The 19906-nt window shown below is 47.9% G+C and overlaps 2 protein-coding genes across 4 annotated transcripts in view; both read right to left on the bottom strand.

The window, feature by feature from the left end:
* The window catches only part of QRICH2 (glutamine rich 2), a 33486-nt gene extending 30328 nt beyond the window's left edge, over positions 1 to 3158 (bottom strand). For 2 of the 3 annotated variants that reach the window (XM_058284777.2, XM_058284776.2), the window contains exons 1-4: positions 2380 to 3157; positions 2141 to 2233; positions 830 to 889; positions 357 to 467 (exon numbers count right to left, since the gene is read on the bottom strand). In XM_058284777.2, the coding sequence (XP_058140760.1) occupies positions 357 to 467; positions 830 to 889; positions 2141 to 2233; positions 2380 to 2871 (756 nt within the window). In that variant the 5' untranslated portion in view covers positions 2872 to 3157. Of the gene's footprint in view, positions 1 to 356; positions 468 to 829; positions 890 to 2140; positions 2234 to 2379 lie in introns of all 3 variants that reach the window. The other variant, XM_058284778.2, reaches the window with a different exon arrangement.
* Positions 3159 to 5010: 1852 nt separating this feature from the next.
* PRPSAP1 (phosphoribosyl pyrophosphate synthetase associated protein 1) overlaps positions 5011 to 19906 on the bottom strand; it is a 34530-nt gene continuing 19634 nt past the window's right edge. Inside the window, exons 4-10 of the mRNA XM_004454456.4 lie at positions 16932 to 17104; positions 15360 to 15475; positions 14867 to 14922; positions 14320 to 14465; positions 7370 to 7440; positions 6471 to 6617; positions 5011 to 5961 (exon numbers count right to left, since the gene is read on the bottom strand). Coding sequence (XP_004454513.1) covers positions 5803 to 5961; positions 6471 to 6617; positions 7370 to 7440; positions 14320 to 14465; positions 14867 to 14922; positions 15360 to 15475; positions 16932 to 17104 — 868 coding nt within the window. The 3' untranslated portion in view covers positions 5011 to 5802. The remainder of the gene's footprint in view (positions 5962 to 6470; positions 6618 to 7369; positions 7441 to 14319; positions 14466 to 14866; positions 14923 to 15359; positions 15476 to 16931; positions 17105 to 19906) is intronic.

A 19906-nucleotide genomic window follows, 5' to 3' on the forward strand; every position in this document is an offset into this window, starting at 1 on the left:
GTGCTGATGGGGATACCAAGAAATAAGTTCTCTCCTGCGCTGCTGGTGGGAGTCTAATTTGTAATGTCTATGGAAGGCAATTGGCAATAGGTAGCAAGATCGTAAATGCACATCCTACAGTGCGTTTGTAGTATAGGAATTTATTCTACAGGTATGTTCACATGTGTGAATGTCCCACTGGATTTTGTTTACTATAATGTTCAGAAAAGACCTTTAAAATATCCATAACAGGGGCCTGATGAACTTCCAGAATAAATTATAAACATCCCTATAATGGAATACTGCGTGGTTGTCAGGAGGCAGGAAGTTCTGGGGAGGTCCCCCAGGACTCTGCCCAAGCCCCCGGGTTTGCTTACCCCTTGGGAGGACTTCCAGCCATCCGTGATCGCCTGCTCCAACTCCTCCCAGGTGACCATGGTGGAGTCTTCTCCAGCAGGGATGTAACTCAGTTTCCGGCCTATTTGCTCCTGACAACAACAGACAACACACGGCAAACACACGCACCCCTGGTTTAGTCCCAGGAAGCTTCAAGAACAGACTTGGGACTTCAGGGTTGAGCAGGCCCTTCCACAGCCCTTGCACAAGGAGAAGTCATGGTCCTTCGAGTGCCCCTTAGGTTTTTTGGGAGCTGGTTCTCTGACCTGTGCGGGCCCTGGTGGAAAAGATTTCCTTTCCAACCCAGGCAGCACCCCAAGAGTCAGAGAACACACACCACCCTGCCTTTTGGGGAGTGCCGACCTCCGGAGCGGGAGTCTGGGCCAGGCTGTGGGCCACCCCTCTTCCCCTCGACCCTGGGAGGGCCCTTGTCCACTGAATAGGAAGATATTACCAGACATTCATCCTGGTCTTTCATGAACTTCTCTAGTGTCTCAATCCGTTCCATGACTTTCTAGAAGAAGAGTTCAGAGGTGGGGGGGTCACAGCAGTCCCTGGTCCCTACACATGCCATATATGTACACACATATACTAACACACATGCACAAAACACACGTTTACACATGCAAATACACAACCACCAACAAATGCACACGCAGGTACCATACATATACACACGTGCACACCCATATACACATGCACATCACCACGCAGGCTCAGCGCAGGGGAGAAGAGGAGGTGTGCAGCTCAAAGGGGGTGAAGGGGTGACAGGCCAGGCTCCCGGGGCTCCCTTCCCAGCCCACACAGGATGGGAACTGGGCGGGGTGCCAGGAGTCAAGGCCAGTGCAGGGTGGGAAGCTCTGGTCCCCCATTAATTTCCCACTACCCACTGATGAAACATTCTGGCCCTGTGAAGTGCAGCGGTGACCTGCCCTCTCCAGGGACAAAATGATCAGGCACTGCAACTGTGTCTGAAGGTCTGTGCCGTTTAAAGAGAAACAAACCAGGCTGCCAAAACTGATGTTGTTCCTTACAGAATCTGCAAGCCAGCAGAGCCTAAAGGCAAAACAAGCCTTTAGTTGCAGGGGGGGCGGGGGGGGGGGGGTGGTGGTGGGAATCAAACAGTTACACTTTAAAGTTTGCCAAGAAAACCAAATAGGGGGCCGGAGCAATGCTGGGTCCCGCTGGGGTCTCAAGGCTGGGGTGGCAGCAGGGTGGCATCCACAGACCACACAGTGCCCTGAAGGGCTGCCTCCCCGGCCTCCCGCCTCGTGGGCGCCTCTCTCTTTCCGCAAGTCTTCTCCCCGCAGCCTCTCCGTGCTTTCCTCCTAATTCCTCCCTTTTCTCCCTGCCCCTAATCCCCTCTCTGGGCCTACTGGGGCTGAAAAATGAGCCTCATTCACTCTGCCCTGCTATTGACTGACACGGGAAAGCGCTGATGCTACTCATACTTCCAAGAAAACAAACATGCACCAGAAACTGCTCTCTGGCTCTGCCCAGGAGCGCCGCTGGGAGCTGCCCTCCCACCCTGAAGCCCCCCTCTTGGTTGAGCTGCATCTTTCCACACTCGCCGCCTGCTAGCTTTATTCTTTTTCAGTAAGGGAATTGCTCTGAGACTATTCTGACATGTCAGCGCCCGTCTCGTCCGTGGTAAGAGCTGGGTGAGCCCCTTCTCCCCCCCTCCCCAGTGTAAACAGGGACGAGGAAGGAGACCCCGTGGGAAGTGCGACTGGGCTCCGGGAGGGGTCCTCCCCAGGCCCCTCACCTGGGGCACCATTTCCATGAACTCCTGCGCCTTTAGGTGGGCTTGCTTCAGCATTTTCACCTCTGCCTGGACTTCCTGGAGCAACTCCTTGGCCTGCAAAGTAGAGCGCGGGCCTTGGGTGAGGAGCCCACCCCGCTCGAGAGCAGTGGTCGCGGGGGCCGTGGGAGCCAAGCCCCAGCCCGAGAGCCGCCTGGAGGGGTAGACTGTGCCCCCCGACCGCCCACCCTGGCGACCCTGACCTCCTGCGCGTCCTTCGTGACTTTCATCGGCCCAACGTGCGCCTTCTGGAGCATTGAGGCCAAGTCCCTGACCGCCAGCCACTCGCGGGGGTCCGCCTGCAGCCCGCCGGCCTCGGAGGTGAAGTGCTGCACGTGGGCCACGACGCCCTGCACCTGGCTCTCCAGCGTCCTGAGCTGCTGGCTGAGGTCCTGCACCTGGCTCTCCAGCGCCAGGGGCAAGGCCGTCCTGCTCAGGCTCCGCCTCTTCTCCCGGGCCGCGGGCACCTGGCCGGTGCTCCTGGAGGCCCGGGGGCTCGCCTGGGAGCCGGGCTGCGGGTCGGGGCCCTGGGCCTGGAAGTCGATGCGCGCCTCCAGGAGGTTGAGGTTCTTGAGCATGGCCACGATGAGCGTGTGCAGGGCGGTGAAGTTGACGGCGCCCACCTCCGGGGTGCCGATGGCGAGGTCCGCCAGCTCCCGGAGGGAGATGGGGGCCGCCGGCGTCGCGGGCGGCATGGTGCGCCCCGCACTCGCCGCGCCTCGGGGGCCTTTCGGGGGACGCCGCGGAGCCCCCGGGGCCAGTCACCGCCGGTGCGGCCTCGGGAAGGCGAAGGAAGCGCCCGGCGCCGACGGGTCCCTGCGCTCGCCGCCCGCGGGCCTGGCGACCACCGAGCCTCCGCTCTGGGCCAGCCCGGGGCCGCGTCTCCCCGCGCCGGTTGCGGCCGGCGGACGTTTGGAACGAGGGGCGGCTCCCGCGATTCCCCGCGTCCCGAGGGCTCCGCGGGAGAGCGCACGCGCGCCAAGCCGCCCCTGGCTGGGACCAGCCCGGGTTCGAAGCCACCCCCAAGCTCAAAAGGGGAGCCTGCGGTAATGGGAGGGGGCTGGCCCCGTCCACACCCCAGGGCGCCACTCTGCCCATTTTCAGTCAATGCTCCCAAGGAAAGGCGGGGCTGGGCCACGGCCTCTGCGTGGGCGCGGCGCCGGGGGAGGCCTCCTGGGGCGCCTAGACCCCCCACCTTCATCCAGGACGTTCGGGCCAGCCAGGCACTGGCTCTGGGAGGCGCGCTTCCGCCCGGGAGGACAGTGGCGCACCTGCGCCGGGCAGCCCTGAGATCAGGCGGCTCACTTTGTTCCATCAAAAGGCAGGGCCACTGGGAAAAGGCCACTCGCTGCCCAGGGCTTCCGCTTGGCCAGCAGGTGACGTCCTCCTCCGGGCGGCACTGACTGGAAGGCCAAAGGCAGCCTCACCGGCCCAAGCCCAGCCATCCCGCCTCACAAGGCACCACCAGGGGGCGCCCGAGGAACCTGGACCCTCAACAATCGAGGTGTAACTCATCCACCACTCTCCCGGAACACGTGACAAAATTTCATGGTTTAAATGCTTTCGGGAAAATCTGTGAAGGTGTCTGTACCATGTATTCCTATTTTTTAAACTATTTTTCAAATTCAGATTTTTTGGGTCAAAGTTGGCACTGACACTAATTGACACCTCCTACCTCCCTCCCCCCCAAAAAAGGCAGTGCACGGTGTTTAGGCAGAACGCGTCAAAAGGGTGGTCCGACCCGGGCCTCCTTGACCCGTGTGGAGCTGGCCATGCGCAGTGCTGATGCGCGCAAGGAGTGCCGTGCCACGCAAGGGTGTCCCCCGCGTGGGGGAGCCCCACGCGCAAGGAGTGCGCCCGTGAGGAAAGCCGCCCAGCATGAAAAGAAAGTGCAGCCTGCCCAGGAATGGCGCCGCCCACACTTCCCGTGCCGCTGAGGACAACAGAAGCGGACAAAGAAACAAGACGCAGCAAAAAGACACAGAGAACAGACAACTAGGGGAGGGGGGAAATTAAATAAATAAATAAATAAAAGGGTGGTCCGCTGGGGGGAGCGGAGTTGAACTGCTGGCCTCCCCCTCCCTGAGGGGGGCTGAGGGCCTCGGTGGCTGTGAGCCAAATGGTTCTCTCACCAAAAGGACAGGTTCTTTGTTGTCTTCCAGGCCCGCAGGCCAGAACCACATCGTGAGATGCTGTCCTGGAAGGCAGTGGGCTGGACAAGTGGACGGGCTTTCTCAGAGCCACACTGGGGGAGCTCCAGAATGTCAGCGGGACCCCTTACTGCACGAAGTCTGAGCACAGCAGCGCTTCAAGACCTCGAGTTTTCATCGTCCTGCCCGGCAGCACATACCAGGACCCACCAGTGCCAGTGGGAGAGAATTCCGTCCCAGTCCTAGGAACGGAACCCTTGTGCTAAATACATTGGCTTAAAATTCTCCTACTTGGACTGTTCGCAGAAGGAACTTATTTGTGTGCCTGAAAAAGCCAATGCGCCAAAAGCCGTGCTTGTAGGTCGGGAACTCTTTTTGCCATTAGGAAAGGGACAAAAATGTCAAGGAAACTTTCTTGCAGGGGGATACAACTGTAGGGAGCTATTCTTAGCTTCTCAGGAAGTGAGGGAGCTAATAAGCAGTCCCAGTCCATTTCCTGGCAGCCATTCCTCTTTCCTCTTACAATATGTCTTGACTTGGATCAGGCTCTCCCTGAATCTGCAGCAAGGCCTAACCTGGCAAAGTCGGTATAAACCAGCATTGGGATGATGCTTGATAAAATACTGGGTAGAAAGACAGAATGTGGTCCTAAATTGTGCAGTAGACAAGAGGAAAAAAGTCCCATTAGTTCTATTTTTTATTTAATTCGGGCTGGTCAACAAGGGGTTAACGCTGGTGCTTAGGGAAGGGGTGACACCTGCAAGAGGGGACTGGCGCAGGGCTTGTGAACAGCTGTGGCCTTGACCTGCCTTTGCTTCCTAGCCACTGTCTTCTGCACAATCCAGAGACAAGTCAGTCCCCACCAAGGCAGGGAGGAGGTAGCTCTGCGACACGGCCAAAAGACTGGCAAGACAACCAACGCTTTTATTTGCAACTTAAGAGAAATGCAGACGTGCCAAGATGAGACGTTATTCTCCAATCTGACATCCTTGCCAGGAGTAACACGATGGCTTCGCTGCTCCACGGCTCTGGGCACAGCAGTTTCTGAAAGAAAAATACGGTACTCTACAAAAGACTTAAAGGAAGCTGCACAGGGAGGACAGCTGAACAGGGCCCGGGCCTGGGCGGCGGCTCCCCAAACAGGTTCCACATTGTCCGGCTGACGAACGAGTTAGAGAGCAATCCCGTGACGGAGCAGAGACTGTCTCCTGCGTTAACGCCCTGTCAACAAGATTTTCTGATTCGCGTCAGGAAAGAGTTGTCGCTTTTGCTGAAGAACAGGACTGCTGGCGGCAGACGCTCGAGGCCATCAGCTCTGTCTTCTTGACTACCTCAGGACCTCCTGCCCAAGTTGGCGAGGCACCGTCCGGCTCCGGGCCGTTTCCAGCCCTCCCCTAAAGGGAAACCCGGCACCCAACGATGGCGCTGCTTCGTGCGTGTTTTTCTGAGGAGCCTGGGGTCAAGCGCCCATGGACGCTAGTCATCCACAGTGATGTTTCGGAAGAGGTAAGCCATGGACTCTCCGTTGTGGATCCTCCGAATTGCTTCAGAAAGAATCAAGCTGATGTCCACGGTCTTTATCTTGGGACACTGCAGCTTCTGCACCTCATGAGGAACGGTGTTGGTCACCACCACCTAGAAAATGAACACCGTCACTGTGCGGCTCCCACTCCTGCCTCGGGCACGCGGACCTCAGACTCAGAACCCGTGGCCCAGTTCCAGACCACCTAACCTTACTCCACCAAGCACAGTGTCCACAAACCAAACCTGACACAAGGGGACAGTTACATGGTTCCAAACACGAAACCCTGGTTCCCCCCAAACCACACCCTACTTGCAGAAGCAACAGGGTGAGCCCCAGCTCTGGGCCAACTCTCAGGTTACCAGGGGAGAATTCAAGTCTTAGAGAAATGCAACTACTGTGCAAAATTATGTGAAAGGACTGCAGCAAATCTCCATAAAATAGACATATATTCCTAAATAGCCACCTGCTGGTAAAATGCTAGCCAGCAAAAGCACTGCTTCACTGGCACTCGAGAGAGAAGCAATTTTAAATTCACCAGGTCGTTTTACTGTTCACAGAAAACAGAGCAGCACACCTTGGCTCAAGCTAAATGCAGCAACCCCTTCAGAAGCAGACAGACCTCATCAATGGAAGACTCCTCGATGAGGCGGGGGGCGTCTGCAGACAGGATGCCGTGAGTGGCCATAACATAGATCTTGTAGGCACCTCTCTCTTTCAGGATCTCTGCAGCAGCCACAAAACTTTCCACGTCATCAATGATGTCGTCCTGAGAGGTGAGCAGAGTTTGTGTCAAGGCCCTGCCTAGAGCCTCGTCCATTCAAGGCATACCTACTCTCTCGTCTCTGCACTGTCTCAGAGTTCAAGGTCAGAGCTGTCTGCCTGGGTCAAAGACAAGACATCCAGGAACAGCAGCCAAGGTGCCCTGCTGGTACCTTTGGGTGGCTGGAGGTCAGAGCAGAGCGCAGCCAAACCTTAGAGTCACATATAGTTGGCACTTACAGCTAAGTTTAGGGTTGCCAAGACTCATTTCAGGTTTCTGATCAACCCTACAGAGCTGGTATCCCATTAATTTTTTCCAAGAGACAGTTATATGAGAGGAAAATAAAAAGGAAGTGGGCCACTATAAAGGAGTGACCTTGTGGCCCAGCAAAGACATTCAGAGCTAGAAGCAAATGTACCATGTCAAAATCAAAACAAGCCTGCACTGGGACATACATTCTCATTAGCAAAAAACGCAACAGCCCAACGTTAGTTCATCTCGTGGCCTGAGGGCTTAAGGTGGATTAGGTCAGCTTGCTCTGATGGAACCTAGAACCCAACAGACAGAGGTCACAGGGTTGGATTTCTGGGGAGTTACTGTTCTCTTTTCACATGTCACTTAAACTCTTGTCGTAAGGGAGTCTGGATGAGAAAGGATAGGTGGATCCATTTAAATCTCATTGTATCTGGGAACACCACCCAAAGAGGACAGTCTAAGAGCTGGTGACCCTCCACACACGGAGGATGGCCTGGTCATACCACTATGATTGCGATGCGTCCTCCGACATCTCCGACGACGGTTATTGGTGGCTTCTCTTTGGCCATCATCACTAATAAACAAAACAAACAACAAGGCTCCAGTTAGAATCACGACTGTAACATCACGTCACCGCGACCTCACCTCCCTTGAAGTGGTGGCAAAGCCATTTTAGAGACAAAAACAATGCGGATTCCTCCTCAGTGAACCTGGGATCTCTTGGAAACAGAACTGTTTAGAGCCCTGCTATCCAGCGGAAACAGAATGCAGGCCACCTAGATGATTTCAAATTTTCAAGTAGCATCATTAAAAAGTAAGAACAAATGGGTGACATTAATTCACATATTTGATTTTACCCAATCTATTCAAAACATCACTGCAACACGTAACTGAAATAAAGACTTATTAGAGCTTTTTTTACATTTTTTTCCATATAAGTCTTTGAAATTTACTGTGCATTTTACATCTCAGGTGGACCAGCCTGATTTCAGGAGCTCAGGAGCCACAGGTGACAAGCAGCAACTGCACTGACAGCACAGGTGCACACAGGCCATGCCACAGGCTGGGAGACTCGCCGGCGTGGAGAAGCTGCTCGGCTATCCCACGACTGATAGAGGGAGGAATAAATACAGGCCGCCACATCAAGAGAGGGCTCGATTTCATTTCCCTGCAGTGTTAGTGACCTTCTTTTGACAATGGACCCTCATCATTGGAAAACTGACCTACTGATGTAGGATTTCCTGAAAACTAGAAACCTGAAGACAAATAACTCCAAGACAAATCCTCTTTTCCTAAAGTTCCTTATCTCACTTTAAAATCTGTATCTGGAAAATGCCCATTCAGCATCTATACGTTAAACTACAGGATAAAGACAGGAACAAGAAGTCACTCTCAAAAGATTAGTAAATTGAGGAAAAAGAATATTTCAGAAGAGCAGGCTAAGCAGTCTTTTTCTGAAAGCTTTTTATTATAAAATATTTATTAAACTCGCAGTGTGGGAGGGGGAGAATAAAATGCAGAGCATTTATATAGTTGAGTGATTGTCAGAAAACAACCTCTTCTAGCTGATTCCTAGCCAGTGGCTCTGTACACCTTTCTGTATGCCGGCAAATTAGGCAAGTTGAAATTCAGCACTATTTCACTGGCAAATGTCGATGCAGTTATTTCCTGATTTCCCACTCCAGAAATAATGGCAATTTCTTGAACGGGGGCAGTCAGGAAGGTCCTGTGTGTATCACCCAAAAAGGAGGAAAAATAAACTACCAGCATTAGGAGCAGTTTCCTGGGATTCTGTCCTTAAATTAAACCTGTGTGCATGCGGTTGTGGTCACCTACTTGCCTCTTAAAGAGATGTGGTCCCTTTACTTAGCCATTTTTTCTCTGTAAAAAAAGAAAAAGATTGCAAACAATATCCTTCATCAACAGAAAGCAGAAATTCAGCCCTACTTGGATGCAGAAAACACGTCGCAGCATTTGCTTTACTCTTCTACAGCCCCACCTTCCCACCAAAAGACTTAGTTTGAAATAAAAAAAACAAAGGCGTGGTTAGGGTCCAGGCAGAAAGGCTGCTGGGAAAGCCTTCCTCCCACCCTGCCCTTATCTCGGTTTAGGATCTGGGTCAGGCTGAACACAAAATTCCATGGCTAGTGAAAAACAGCCTTTATTACTGGGAAGAGGGAAACAAACAGTACCTCACGGGCTAAAAAAATGCCAACAATTTTCTAACAGCTAACCCAGAAAATAAGACCCTAAAAACCCCATTTTACAGGAAATGAAATGTGTGTACTAAGGGTACCTACAGTAGTAAAAGTATTCAAACTACCCTGGGTTTAAGTTTCTGCTCTTTCTCCATGTTGTAAAAAAAAAACAAAAACAAAACAACAACCCAATTTAGGGATAAAATGAATTGTGCAACATTATTCATGGCCAAACATCGATGTTAAAAATAAATGAACTTACTGCAGTAAAAATTTATTTAATTCATCAAACAAGATTTCCAATGTTCTTTTACTTTTAAAATTACATTTTCCAACTAAAATAATGCTGCATTTACAAACACATCCTGAGATTACAAAAAGATCAGACACACACAACACACAATTTCTACTCTGCCTGGAATCCATTCACCAGCCAAACATTCCTCCATTAAAACAAAGAGCAAAAGAGGTCTAGGGGAGCTTATTTGTTTCTCACTCAATTTGACTTTTGTCTGTTTCTAGCTCAATGGAATGTCAAATTCTATCAACAGACTGACATTAGGAGATAGATGGAATAAAATAAGGTCTCCTGAAATTGCTGACCTGAAATTGCCCCCCAAGCTCATAATGCCATCTAGGTACAAACGAGTCAAAACTAGTATTTAAGAAATGCTCAAGTAAGAGCTAATATCTGTTTTCACTTTAGTGGGAAAAACACATCTTCATTTTTAAAATTAGCAAGCCAGGAAAATCAAGCCAGAAAAGGTGACTTCCTCCCATTTTTTCAATCCAAATTTTTGCCATTGCAGCAAATCCAAAGTGGTCTTTGGTTGAATCACCCACATACCATAATTTCAGTTTTGTTTTGTTTTTTTAGGAGGTATCGGGGACTGAACCCGGGACCTCGTACATGCAAAGCAGGTGCTCAACCACTGAGCTACACCCACTCTGTCCTTAGGTTCTTTAGATGCTCTTCATGAGGAGGTATCAAGTCTACTGGACTGAAACGGAAACCTCTACCCTCATTCATGCAACTTCACTTTCACTGAACGGCTCTGCTGCCCTCAGCACCACTGCCGTTCGGGGTGGATGACCGCTGCCTCGCATGGCCTGAGCAGCACGCCCAGCCTCTTCCCACAAGATGACAGAGCTGGACACCTCCTCTTAAGTCTGACAACCAGACATGCACCTAGACAATGCCAACTATCCCTGTGGGAGGATGGGGGTGAGCAATGGACAAAGACACCCTCACTTGGGAACTACTACTCTCAAAAAAGGGGTTCAAGGAAGATGAAATAAAAATATATACCAAATAGATATATACTTTATCTTTCTCAAAATTGTAAAGACTCAGGGTGAATATTTGCTTTCCTTTGGCCTTGTCGTAACATTCTAACATGCAATCCCTCTGTACTAAAGGTGAATTACTGAAACATACTTTGTAACTGGTAGAAAAACAAAGTGTAGCAGTTTGGCATTATTTATGAATTCAAAAAATAGACATTGGATTATGTTTGTAAACTGGTCTCTTCCTCTGGGCATATTAGATTGTACTGGATTCAGAGGTTTCACTTTTACTTAAGTAATGATTAAGGCTTTGGTAGGGCCATATCAGCAGGAAGCTGAGTCCCTTTCCCCTTGGAGGGCAGGGACTCAGAGAAAACTACAAGGCAGAGGAGTTAGTAGGACTTTTGGGAAGCTGGAACCCCAGGAAGTAAACACACAGGAGAAGAACACAGAGGGAAAGAGATGGCTCCATAGACACAGCAGAGGCCCTGGGAAGAGAGCCTGATAGTCTACAGCTGACCTTGTAGAGAGACCATAGCCGTTGAGCCCAGAGAGAATTGAACCCTGGGAGACAGATGAGACTTATCCAGTCCTACAGCTGATATTGGAAGAATATGGGACCATGGAGCTTTAACAGGAAAAGGAAGCCTGAATCCTCGCAGATATCGGCAGCCATCTTGCTCCAACATGTGACAACAGACTTTGGTGAGGGAAGGAACTTATGCTTTATGGCCTTGTTACTGTAAGCTCCTATCCCAAATCAATACCCTTTATAAAACCCGTCCGGGAACGACTGGTGAAATCCAAAGTACCAGATTTCTGGTACTTTGCATCAGCACCCCTTTGGCTGACTAATACACAGGGCATATTTAATTTGGAAGTTATAATTACATATATAAGAAATAGCATTTTCAGAATTCTCTTAGCTAAATTTATAAAAGGGAATCAAACGGCAAGAGTGAAAGCTTTCATTTCAACAAACCTACGCATCTATGAAGAAATGCATTTTTTTAAACAATATTTCCATGATACATAAAGATGTCTGCAAAGGGAAAACACCTTTATAACGAGCACTAATTCCCAGTTATGAAAGTAACAAAGCCACATTCTCAGAATAGACAATCACCTCACAGAAAACATTGTGTTCATTTGGCATTATCTATCAAAATAACTTTTGTAATAAGTAACTTTATTTCTTAGATATATTCTGTTATTTGTGAAATGTCCTATGCGACATGTCCAGGCTTGTTACTGCCCCCACATGGTCACATATGATAATTAAGATGTGCATTCTTGAGTCCAAATCTTAGTTTCTAAATTCCACTGTCCATTAAAAGGAATCGGGGCTCCTTAGAGAAATGATGGATTCCAGGGAGAAGGAAGTACAACACTGACATGGAATATCTAATTGTCCAGAACGAATGGATATATTTAAAAAAATGATGGCAGCTAAAAGCACACAGCTGGTAGTTTGAAGGAGTCCTCTTTGGCCAAGTCTGAGAAGTTGAGCATCAAATTAAAGAACAGTGATGGGTTAAGTTATAACCCACTGAATAAAATAAGATTCTATGAATCCATGCTGATATGATGAATGAATAAATGATGAATGAACAAACAGGGTAAAAGAGGAAGCTCTTTCTTACACTAGAATATCAACCAAGCAATGTAGAAGGAAGGACAGAACGAGAAAAATCACCATCTGACAACAATCAAAGTAAAAATTATTCAGGAAAGTATCAACAATAGATGCTAAGAAACAGGATATTTACATAGTCTCGACATTTTCCCCCACAAGATACTATTAATTACAAATTAATACCAGACACCACCTTAACCAAGTGGTCAAAACCAACATCAATAATGGGGAACACATCACGTGCCTCCCGAGACGTTCCTGTGAAAAATGTATAGCCTGAATCTAGTGGGAGGACACAAAACCCCAATGAAGGGGTATTTAACAAAATATTAATAACCAGCTTGTAGTTCTCAAAAGTCAAAGGCATAAAAAAAGAACTAAGGAACCATTCCAGATTAAATGAGACTAAAGAGAAGTGACAACTAAATGCAACGCGTGATCCTGAACTGGATCCTGGACGAGGAAAAAAAATTTTTTTTTTGCTATAATAGACATTGGTGGAACGACTGGTAAAATCCAAATCAAGTCCACAGATTAGATAACAGTATTTTAACAATGTTAGTTTCCTGAGTCTGATAATTGTAATGTGGTTATGGACAAGTGTGTCTTTGTTTTTAGGAAATACACACTGAATTATTTAGAAATAAATGCCTGCAAGTTTACTCTCAAATGGTTCAGAAAAAAAATACATATATGGATTCATATGGGAAAATTTTATATTTGGGGACTGTGGTGAAGATATATGGTATTATTCTTTCAACATTTCTCTAAATCTGAAATTATTTTAAACAAAGGAGCCCTGCTGCCTCATTCCAAACCCTGGCTCCAACAGCTCGTGGCTCTGTGCTTCAGTTTCCCTGTTTGCAGAACGAGGGACAATAAAAGTGCCCACACAACAGGGTTACTGGAGAACCAAACATGGAGCCCTCTGGTAGCGCTTAGAACGGGTCTTGGCACATGATAAGGGCTCAAGAGATGTTTATTATTGTTGGAGCTTGTTTTTCTTAGAAGAAGACTACAGAAAAGTTACCTTACCATCAGGAGACTGTTTACACAAGAGGGACAGCGATGGATATAATATGCTACCAATTAAGTGGAAATGAGAGAAAAAGAAATATGTGTTTGCTTATCTATACACAAAGATTCTCAACGGCTACACAAGAAATGAATCGCCTCGGGGATATGAGCGGCTAGGAGAAGAGGAGGGCAGAGGGGTTGCTGCCCACTGTACAGACTTTTAGCTTTTAGAATTCTGAAATATGTGGATGTATTAGCGATCCAAAAACTTTATACAATTCTCAAAAAAAAAAAGCTGTGATACCAAAAATTTAAATGGGAAAAAAACCAAGACTATATAAAACTTGTTTCTCTTATATAAAAGTCCCCCAAATTTGAAAGGAAATTTATTGGGAAAAAATAACAGGAACTGTTTGAAATAACCTGTGTGAAGTAAAACTGTTCAAATATGTTATTCAACCTAGTAATATCTGTATATTTTTGAGGCATGGCAAAGAGACACAATTTCAAAAACACCTTCCCTTAAAAAGCACACTATTTTTGTCTTTCAGTAGAGTGCTAGTTATTGCCACTCCAAATCCAGCCTCCCTACTGTTGGATTAATAAGTTGGTTGGGCATCAGATAAAGGGCAGGCTACTAACACAAGAGCTGTGTCACCAGATCACCAAATGGATGGATGCTATCACCCACCTCACCAAAGTATAAAAGTGACAGTCCACTCTCACACATACAACTATTTTACTAAAGCGGAAACCATTTAACACCCTCTGAATGCCAAGTGCTACCCGGATCAGCTCAGTTGTCCATACACATAATCTCCTTTCACCAAAGGGGAAATCAATGTGACACCGTCCAATTATTTAAAAGCAGCAAGATGGCCCATGTGCAGTGCTGATGCATGCAAGGAGTGCCATGCCATGCAGGGATGCCCCCCGTGTAGGGGAGCCCCATGCGCAAGTAGCGCACTCCATAAGGAGAGCCGCCCAGTGCCAAAGAAAAGTGCAGCCTGCCCACGAATGGCGCAACACACACAGAGAGCTGACACAAGGTGATGCAACAAAAAGAAACACAGATTCCTGTGCTGCTGACAACAACAGAAGCGGACAAAGAAGACGCAGCAAACAGACACAGAGAACAGACAACCGGGTTGGGCGGGGAAGGGGAGAGAAATAAATAAATAAATAAATCTTTTAAAATAAATAAAAAATAAAATAAAAGCAGCAAGAAAGCACACACCCATGTGGTTACTAACGCCATTCACACTGCTTAAAATTTTTATTTACGAATTGGCGGAAGACAGAGTGCTGATCTTACAGGGCAGCTCCAGGCCCGGGTGCACAGTTGCATTTTTGACCATTGGAGGAGAATGGCGGCCGTCGTCCATGTCCAGCTCTGCGCACTGCGCCTCCCCGTGGATAACAGCCAAGCCCAGGCGCAGCCTCTCCGCATAGGACTGGGCCCTAAAGAGGAAGGTGGAGGGAAATGGTGAGACTTTAGTATTCACAAAATGAAAATATCATTCAGCCTTCTGGGAATACAACACAGGAGTTTTTTACACAAATCAAAATATAGGGCACAGGCCAGAATGTAAATCCCTCAAGAGGCCTGCGAGTAGGGGTCTAAAGTAGAATTTGATTCCAGATCATTTTGGTTCTATCCTTTGTCCAATAGTCTAACAGTAATCTTCAGAAGAACGAACTTTGTTCAAAAAGGCATCCTTAAAATGAATATTGCCTGAAAAAGGCTTATAAGCCCTGTTGTTTTTCTTTCCCTGAGAACTTTAAAGCTTAAGTCCTGGATTCCAAAATGGCTAACTTTGACCTCAGAGTACCCCAAGAGATCTTATAAATGTTTGAGTTACCTTTTTGCAGCATCAGGAGACTTGGCAACAATGACTGCATTTCTATAATTTGGAATCTAGATTTGGAAAGAAATAAGAAAACACTGAAAAATTATCAAGAATGACACATGTAGGCTAGTATTACTTTTACTCTTACAACAACGATCCAAACTAGCAACCAAATATGAGAGAATTTCATCCAAACATTTTCAAAATTTCAGCACTTATCAGCTAACATCATTGCAAAAGTACTGCTACATCAAGAACATAAAAAACTAATTCTTAACACCTTCATTAACAAGTAAATTGCTAAATGCACTTAAAAGGAAATCTGTTTTATAATGTCTTCCAAAAAATTTGATTCTCCATGACCATGTCCTGACCCTACACGGCTGCCTTGAGCATTACAACTTAGGGGAACGCTCAGTGGGTCCTTCAATATTGAAACCAGATACCAGAGGAAAACTACATGGGCTCTCTGAGGACAACGGGGTATGTGCTGGTGGCTCCTCACTTCTTCCTGGATATACTGAAGCAGGAAAGGTGAGGCTCTAAGGTTGTCCACGGGAAAGCTGAAAAAGCCTTGTATTTCCTTTTGATGAAGATCCATAGTGATAATGTGAGTTAAACCTGAAATTTTAAAACAAAAAAATTACAAAGTACACCCCTACAAGTTAAGGGTTATGGTGGACACAAACCAGATGCCTATCTTTGTTTCCTAATAGAAGGCTGAAGGCAGGGGATACTATATACAAAAGCACATTTATTAGAGTCTTTAACTTTAACCTAACAAAGCTATTGAACTAAAAATGGTGTCAAACCAAATGGAAAAGAGCTTAGAACCTTCCACGTGGACAAAGAAATAAAGTGGAGGAGAAAATGTGCCCTCTTCTATTATTAAAGATTACTAGGGTTGGTTCTGAAATTTGAGAAAAGCATTGTCAGGTAGAAGCAAAAATGTGAATATGGAATTAATAAGTACCAGATCCATAACAGATGCAAAAAAATAATAAGGCCTTGATTAAAGAATCTAGGAAGAAATTTAAAGGCCTGTGACTATGTGGAAAAGACTAAGGAAGGAAAAGCAAAGTAATAAACATACTGCAAGGAAAGAAATTCATATAACATACAAAGATAAGACTTTCAAGAGCCTGGGACAGTTTGCATATGTGATAAAAGAATGGGTCAAGAAGAATTCATATAGAAAACAATGAAGACAATCTTATAATCCAAAGTCTAATTTTAAAAAAAGACCTCTGTTAACACATTCCAACTGGTCAAAGGTCACTGCAAAACTTCTAAAGCAAAGAACTGGTATGACTTGTTCTTTGCAAAAACATTTTACCTTATTAGAGAGAATGGAATCCAAATATGTTTATGAGGACTCAAATATACATCATTTAAAGAAAATAAACATCAGATAAATGAAACTCAGTAAATGTCATTACATTTAATTTAGAGACCTACTATGTTAGTACACAGAGAGGGAACAGATGCAGCTCAGTGACTGAGCACCTGCTTCCCACGTATGAGGTCCCAGGTTCAATCCCTGGTACCTCCTAAAAAATAAGTACACAGATAAATTAAAAGCAACAAAAATGAACCACTAAACAAAAGGCAATCAGGAAAAAAAAGTGTGTAAGGTGAAGAAATAGAAAAAGGAAACTCCAGTTTTAATACTGTGGACATGAACAGAATTAGCTGACTAAAGCAAATAAATCAATCAAGACCTCAAGCTCAAACGACACCAGAAGAATGCCAAGACCGCCAGCTAAAATTTTAATGGTGACAAGAAGAAATGGAAAAAAAGAAGGAAAGCATGATGCATGATCAGAATAGAAAACGCTGAATCAGGCAATGTCCTTTTCAAACGTAAGACAAAGGCAAAAGAAAAATATCAGAATGTATACCCAGGCTCCCACACCCCTAACTAGAACTATGCAAAAACAGAAACAAGGAAGAAAAAGTCATCGGTGGACAACGCTCGAAGAAAACGTGTCCTAAGGCAGACACGCGCAGCAGGCGCTGGTCTCCCTGAGCTGGGGCCTGAAGCGCAGCGCGGGACGCCGGGGGGGGCGGCCCTCACCTGCTTTGGCCAGCATGGACGCCAGGAGCTTGCACACGATGGAGCCCCGCTTCCTCATCTTGCTTTGTTTGCTGTAGGGGAAATACGGGATGACGCCGATAATATTCCTGGCACAGGCTGTTTTCAGGGCGTACGCCATGATCAGTAACTCCATCACAGCTGTGTTCACATCTCTGCAACGGGGAAAAGCCACATTTTAAGACTATCTTCATTAACCCAAGAAAATGCCAGCAATTCCACACGGGCTGCCGAGGCAGGGGTTGCAGGTGTTTTATCATCACACGGTTGACAGTGGCACCCCATGCACGCAGGCCAGCGCCCAGTCCTTGTGTTTTTCAGCCACGCTCGCTCTGGTTTCACCTGTGGTTACTCACATCCAGCACGCAGCTAACCCACTCTCGCCTGTGCCCGCGTGCCATGCCTGGCTCTTGCAGCCCGCGAGTCATGGAGTGACCTGGGGAGCAGGTGACCACAGCTCACCCAGCCTGCTGCGCACTCCCACGGACGCCCACACAGGTTGGCCTGCAGAAGCACCTTGTTCCGTGAAGGCCGAGGAAACCCACCTGCCCTTCTATTTAGCTGCCATCATCACAGAAAATGTGGCCTCTTTTTTCCTTTTGGGGATGGGAAAGTGGAGAGATCCTGGTACATAATTTTCAAAAAACTCCCTACCCTCTCTTCCTACAGATTAATGACAAAGGCGGCCCAGATGGGCAAAGAAGGAAACAGGAATCTGAGAGGTATTCAAAGGAAAGGCTATTTCCAATTACAGGGCAAGCGGCCTGCTACCCTTGGTCAAGGCCAAGCGAGCCTAAGGTGGGCTCTGCCTTTAACAGGAAAGCCTGCAAAGCTCTCAGGACACTCAATGCACCGCCCTCTTGCTTTAGCCGCCGCCTCCTCTCTGGATGATCCACGCGTCCTCACACACGCCCCCTTTGGGGTGAGCGTTATCTCCCTTCCCTTCCCCACAGAAAGGATCATTTCCCACAGGGCTGGTGAGGAACAGGTGCATCAGGCGTCAGCTCTGGAACTGCTATGTAGGAGCAACTGCCCTCCCTGACATCCAAATGGGAAGCCTGCCAGCAACACTGCCAGCGCACACTCAGGGAAGGTTTGCCGCACGTGTGGCTGCATGACGTCATGAGATGCTTCTTAAAAGCTTAGAGGGGGGAGCAGACTTGGCCCAGTGGTTAGGGCGTCCGTCTACCACATGGGAGGTCTGTGGTTCAAACCCCAGGCCTCCTTGACCCGTGTGCAGCTGGCCCATGCCCAGTGCTGATGCACATAAGGAGTGCCCTGCCACACAGGGGTGTCCCTGTGTAGGGGAGCCCCATGCACAAGGAGTGCACTCTGTAAGGACAGCCGCCCAGAGCGAAAGAAAGTGCAGCCTGCCCAGGAATGGCGCCGCACACACGGAGAGCTGACATAGCAAGATGACCCAACAAAAAGAGACACAGATTTCCATGCTGCTGACAATAACAGAAGCAGACAAAAAGAACACACAGCAAATGGACACAGAGAACAGACAACTGGGGCGGGGGGCGGGGGGAAAGGGGAGAGAAATAAATAAAATAAATCTTTTAAAAAAAAAAAAGCTTGGAGGACAGTTAAGGCTATTTCTTCACTCTCCCTCCCAATTTGTTAAGTCTCTCCTCACCCCTACCATCCCCTAAAAGTCTCAGTGTACCAACCCTTAGTACCAGACTGAGCAGGTGCTGTGTCAGCCCTTTTGCTCTGCCAGTGGTTTCCACTTCCACATTCAACTCGTGGAACTTTCAACCTCACCTTTGTAATTTGATTTTTTTCTTAACTATTTCAGGGGTCTGTGCTAAAAACACTTCCAGAGGGTAGGTGGATTTGAGTCAAGGTCCTGCTTCAAGACAACGAAGGCTTTCCTTCTGGCCTGCTGCTAAGTTATATTCTCTAGGTATCATTTCTTTCTTCTGTAATAAACTGGAGGATTTTTCTTCCTTATACTTCCAAATGAGTAAAGCCCCACGCCTGGCATCAAAGTCAGAGGACACAAAATTTTTTGGTGTTATCAGGACAAAACCCTTATCAAACGCTTCCAGGGGGCTTGGGAATTCATGCTACTTGGTCAATTTTGGCTCATTCACCCATTCAGCAGTATTTACGGAGCACCCTGCAGCAGGTACAGTGTCAGGTGGGTGGATAAAACGCTGAGCAGGGCAGACCACGTCGAGGGGAAGGCTGAGCCCCACCGTGGCTCCCTGGTGTGGTAGTTATCAGCCCCGAGCAGCACCGCCAGCTTGGGAAGGAGGTGCCGCTTTCCACCGCCCGTCGCCTCAGGGGATGCCTCGTGGTGCTGCACGGAAGGCCACGGGCCTGCACAGCGCTCAGGGGACAGAGGCAAATAACTCACAAGTCCAGACTGAGACTTGGCTCCAGGCATTAGATCTACTACAGCACTTTTGCTAAGTCCTTTTTCATTTGTAGACTCCTTCTCAACTTTAGAACGAAAATCAGAGCATTTCTTAAACTTTCCACTTGTGTGATACTGTGTGGTATTACAAAAGCCCCACTGGGGGAGCAGATGTGGCTCAAGTGGTTTAGCACCCGCCTCCCACATGGGAGGTCCCAGGTCAGTGGCTCCTTAAAAAGCAAAAACAAAACAATAAAACCAACTCAGAGTGGCGGACTTGGCCCAGTGGTTAGGGCGTCCGCCTACCACATGGGAGGTTTGTGGTTCAAACCCCGGGTGGCGCTGGCCTGTGCGCAGTGCTGATGCGCACAAGGAGTGCCCTGCCATGCAAGGGTGTACCCCGTGTAGGGGAGCCCCAAGCGCAAGGAGTGCGCCCCATAACAAGAGCCGCACAGCGTGAGAGTAAGTGCAGCCTGCCCAGGAATGGCGCCACCCACATGGAGAGCTGATGCAGCAAGATGACTCAACAAAGAGAAACAGATTCCCGTGCCGCTGACAACAGAACCAGACAAAGAAGATGCAGCAAATAGAC

Source organism: Dasypus novemcinctus, chromosome 21, assembly GCF_030445035.2.
Source record: "Dasypus novemcinctus isolate mDasNov1 chromosome 21, mDasNov1.1.hap2, whole genome shotgun sequence".
NCBI classification, from domain to species: Eukaryota; Metazoa; Chordata; class Mammalia; order Cingulata; family Dasypodidae; genus Dasypus; species Dasypus novemcinctus.